Below are 2,148 nucleotides of genomic sequence, written 5' to 3'. Positions count from 1 at the left end.
ATTATAGAAGATGGGATATAACGAATGTAGGAGCTCAGTGTCATCCTCCTGGCTTGTCCTCCATGTCTTTTAGTGGCTCTGTCACCCAGTCCTGCACCAATCACAATGGAGGAAGAAATCATGGAACTCGTCGTTGACAATGGCACTGATATGTGCAAAGGCTGACTTTGGTAATGACCATGCCCACAGAGCCATCTTTCTTTCCATTGTTGGTGCTCCTGACACCAGGGGCAGCCTATCATCAGCAATGAGTGATTCTGCTGTCCAGACACACTCTTTCAACCTTTTTTCCTGGGCATGGAGTCCTGTGGCATCCATGAAACCACCTTCAACTCCATCATTAAGTGTGATGTGGATACTTTCAAGGATTTTTACGTTAATACAGTGCTATCTGGTGGTACCACCATGTATCAAGGCATTGCTGATAGGATGCAGAAGGATATCACAACTTTAGTACTCAGCACAATGAAGATTAAGATCATTGCTCCCCCTGAGCACAACTACTCAGTCTGGATTGGTGGCTCCATCTTGGCCTCATTATACACCTTCCAGCATATGTGGATCAGCATACAGGAGTGTGAGAAGTCAGGCCTCTCCATCATCCACTGCAAATGCTTCTAGATGGACTGAGTACCTGCTAGGGATCTGCTGCATGAGCTGATTCTGAAGTATTGACTTACCCTGGCAAATGTACACACCTCATGCTAGCATCATGAAACTGGAATAAATCTTTGAAAAGAAATTTGTCCTTGAAGTTTATATCTGATATCAGCACTGGATTGTAGACTTATTGCTGATTTTTTAACTTACATTCAAGTTAACTGTTCCTTAGGAATATATTTAATATCTTGAATCAGTCTTTAGTCCATATGGCTTGGTCACTTGGTGTCTGTGGAGAGAAAACTGTGGAAGAGAAATTTCTAGCCTGGTGGAACTTTGTGAGCACCATACAATGATCTGTGCAGAGTATTAATTAACCCATAGCTGACTTCTGTGAGTTCTCAAGGCTGGCAAGGGTTCCTAAACAAGTTATCACTTTGGTCTTGCCTGTCTAACAGGGTGGGAATCTCTGAGCCTTAGGACCCAGTTTCTGTTCTGTTTTTTCCCCTCTTGACCACCATGGCTTGTTACTTGCCCTGAGTTGGGAACATTTGCATTAACAACTATAAATGTATTCATCCTTTTAATTTATATAAGTTTTTTTGCTACTCAATTCTTTAAGAAATAACAAATTTTGGTTTTCTACTGTTCCGTGAGAACATTGGGCCCTAGAACATGTCATTGTGTAAAGAAAAATAAAAGTGCTGCATAAAAATAATGTAAAAACCAGAAGGGCAATATAGTGGTCTGAATGAAAAATGTCCTCTATAGGCTCAAGGATTTGTACCTTTGGTCCTGTTGGTGTCACTTTACAGAGTGGTTATAAGTAAGTGTAGCTTTGTTAGAAAAAAGTACATCACTGTCATATTGGCTTTGAGGATATATAGCCTCACCCTACTTCCAGTTTGCTTTCTCTAATACTCGCATTTCAAGATGTAGGCTTTCAACTTCCTGTTCCTGCCACCATGCCTGATACTTGATTCTGTGCAAGTCATGGTATTTTATCAATGGTAAAATAACTAGTACAGAGGGATTTGGAGAAAGCTAACTTCCAGACATGACATTAACATTGTACCCAAGAAATCACAGTTATAATTAACAGCATTGTATGGGGCTATCAAAATCATGTTATAGAGGAGAGAGGAGGCTTTATCACTCTCTGAGAACTTAAAAGGAGGTGCAAATTTTTTCTTCAATGGAGTGGCCACTACTGTGTCTCTGATCCTGAAAACAACACTTCATACATGCTACTATAAATAATATTGCTGAAGACCTGCCTCAGATTGGGAGAAGGTCCTGAGGAAGAGGTGATGATAACAGCAGAAGAAATGACTTGAAGTCCCTGATTGGTGCAAGCTAACATCTCTATGTTCTGCTAGAGATAGCTGTCTTGCTTGAAATAGCTTTCTGTTCGAGATAGCTCTTTCTTGCAGATTGAAGCCCAGTGTTTTATTTTGCATAAGCTACTTCCTTAGGAATTACATATCAACTCAATCATTTATCTAAGGTTCCTTTTTGATTATCCCATGAATCAGCATTTTATGGCCT

At 40.3% G+C, this 2,148-nt stretch overlaps 1 protein-coding gene across 1 annotated transcript; it reads left to right on the top strand.

The window, feature by feature from the left end:
• The first annotated feature begins 234 nt into the window (after nt 1-234).
• LOC114619193 (actin, alpha skeletal muscle-like) lies at nt 235-621 on the top strand. Its single transcript, XM_028765054.1, has one exon. It carries the CDS (start codon nt 298-300, stop codon nt 619-621), a length of 324 nt encoding a protein of 107 aa, XP_028620887.1. The 5' UTR covers nt 235-297.
• Nucleotides 622-2,148: the final 1,527 nt, after the last annotated feature.

This window comes from Grammomys surdaster, unplaced genomic scaffold (assembly GCF_004785775.1).
Source record: "Grammomys surdaster isolate TR1022 unplaced genomic scaffold, NIH_TR_1.0 148, whole genome shotgun sequence".
NCBI classification, from domain to species: Eukaryota; Metazoa; Chordata; class Mammalia; order Rodentia; family Muridae; genus Grammomys; species Grammomys surdaster.
Note: the sequence above shows the minus strand (reverse complement) of the source record. Positions and strands in the feature narration are given on the sequence as shown.

Bases quoted from the DNA above. Each gene is read 5' to 3' on its own strand.
- LOC114619193 (XM_028765054.1), top strand. From the start codon at position 298: ATGGAGTCCTGTGGCATCCATGAAACCACCTTCAACTCCATCATTAAG.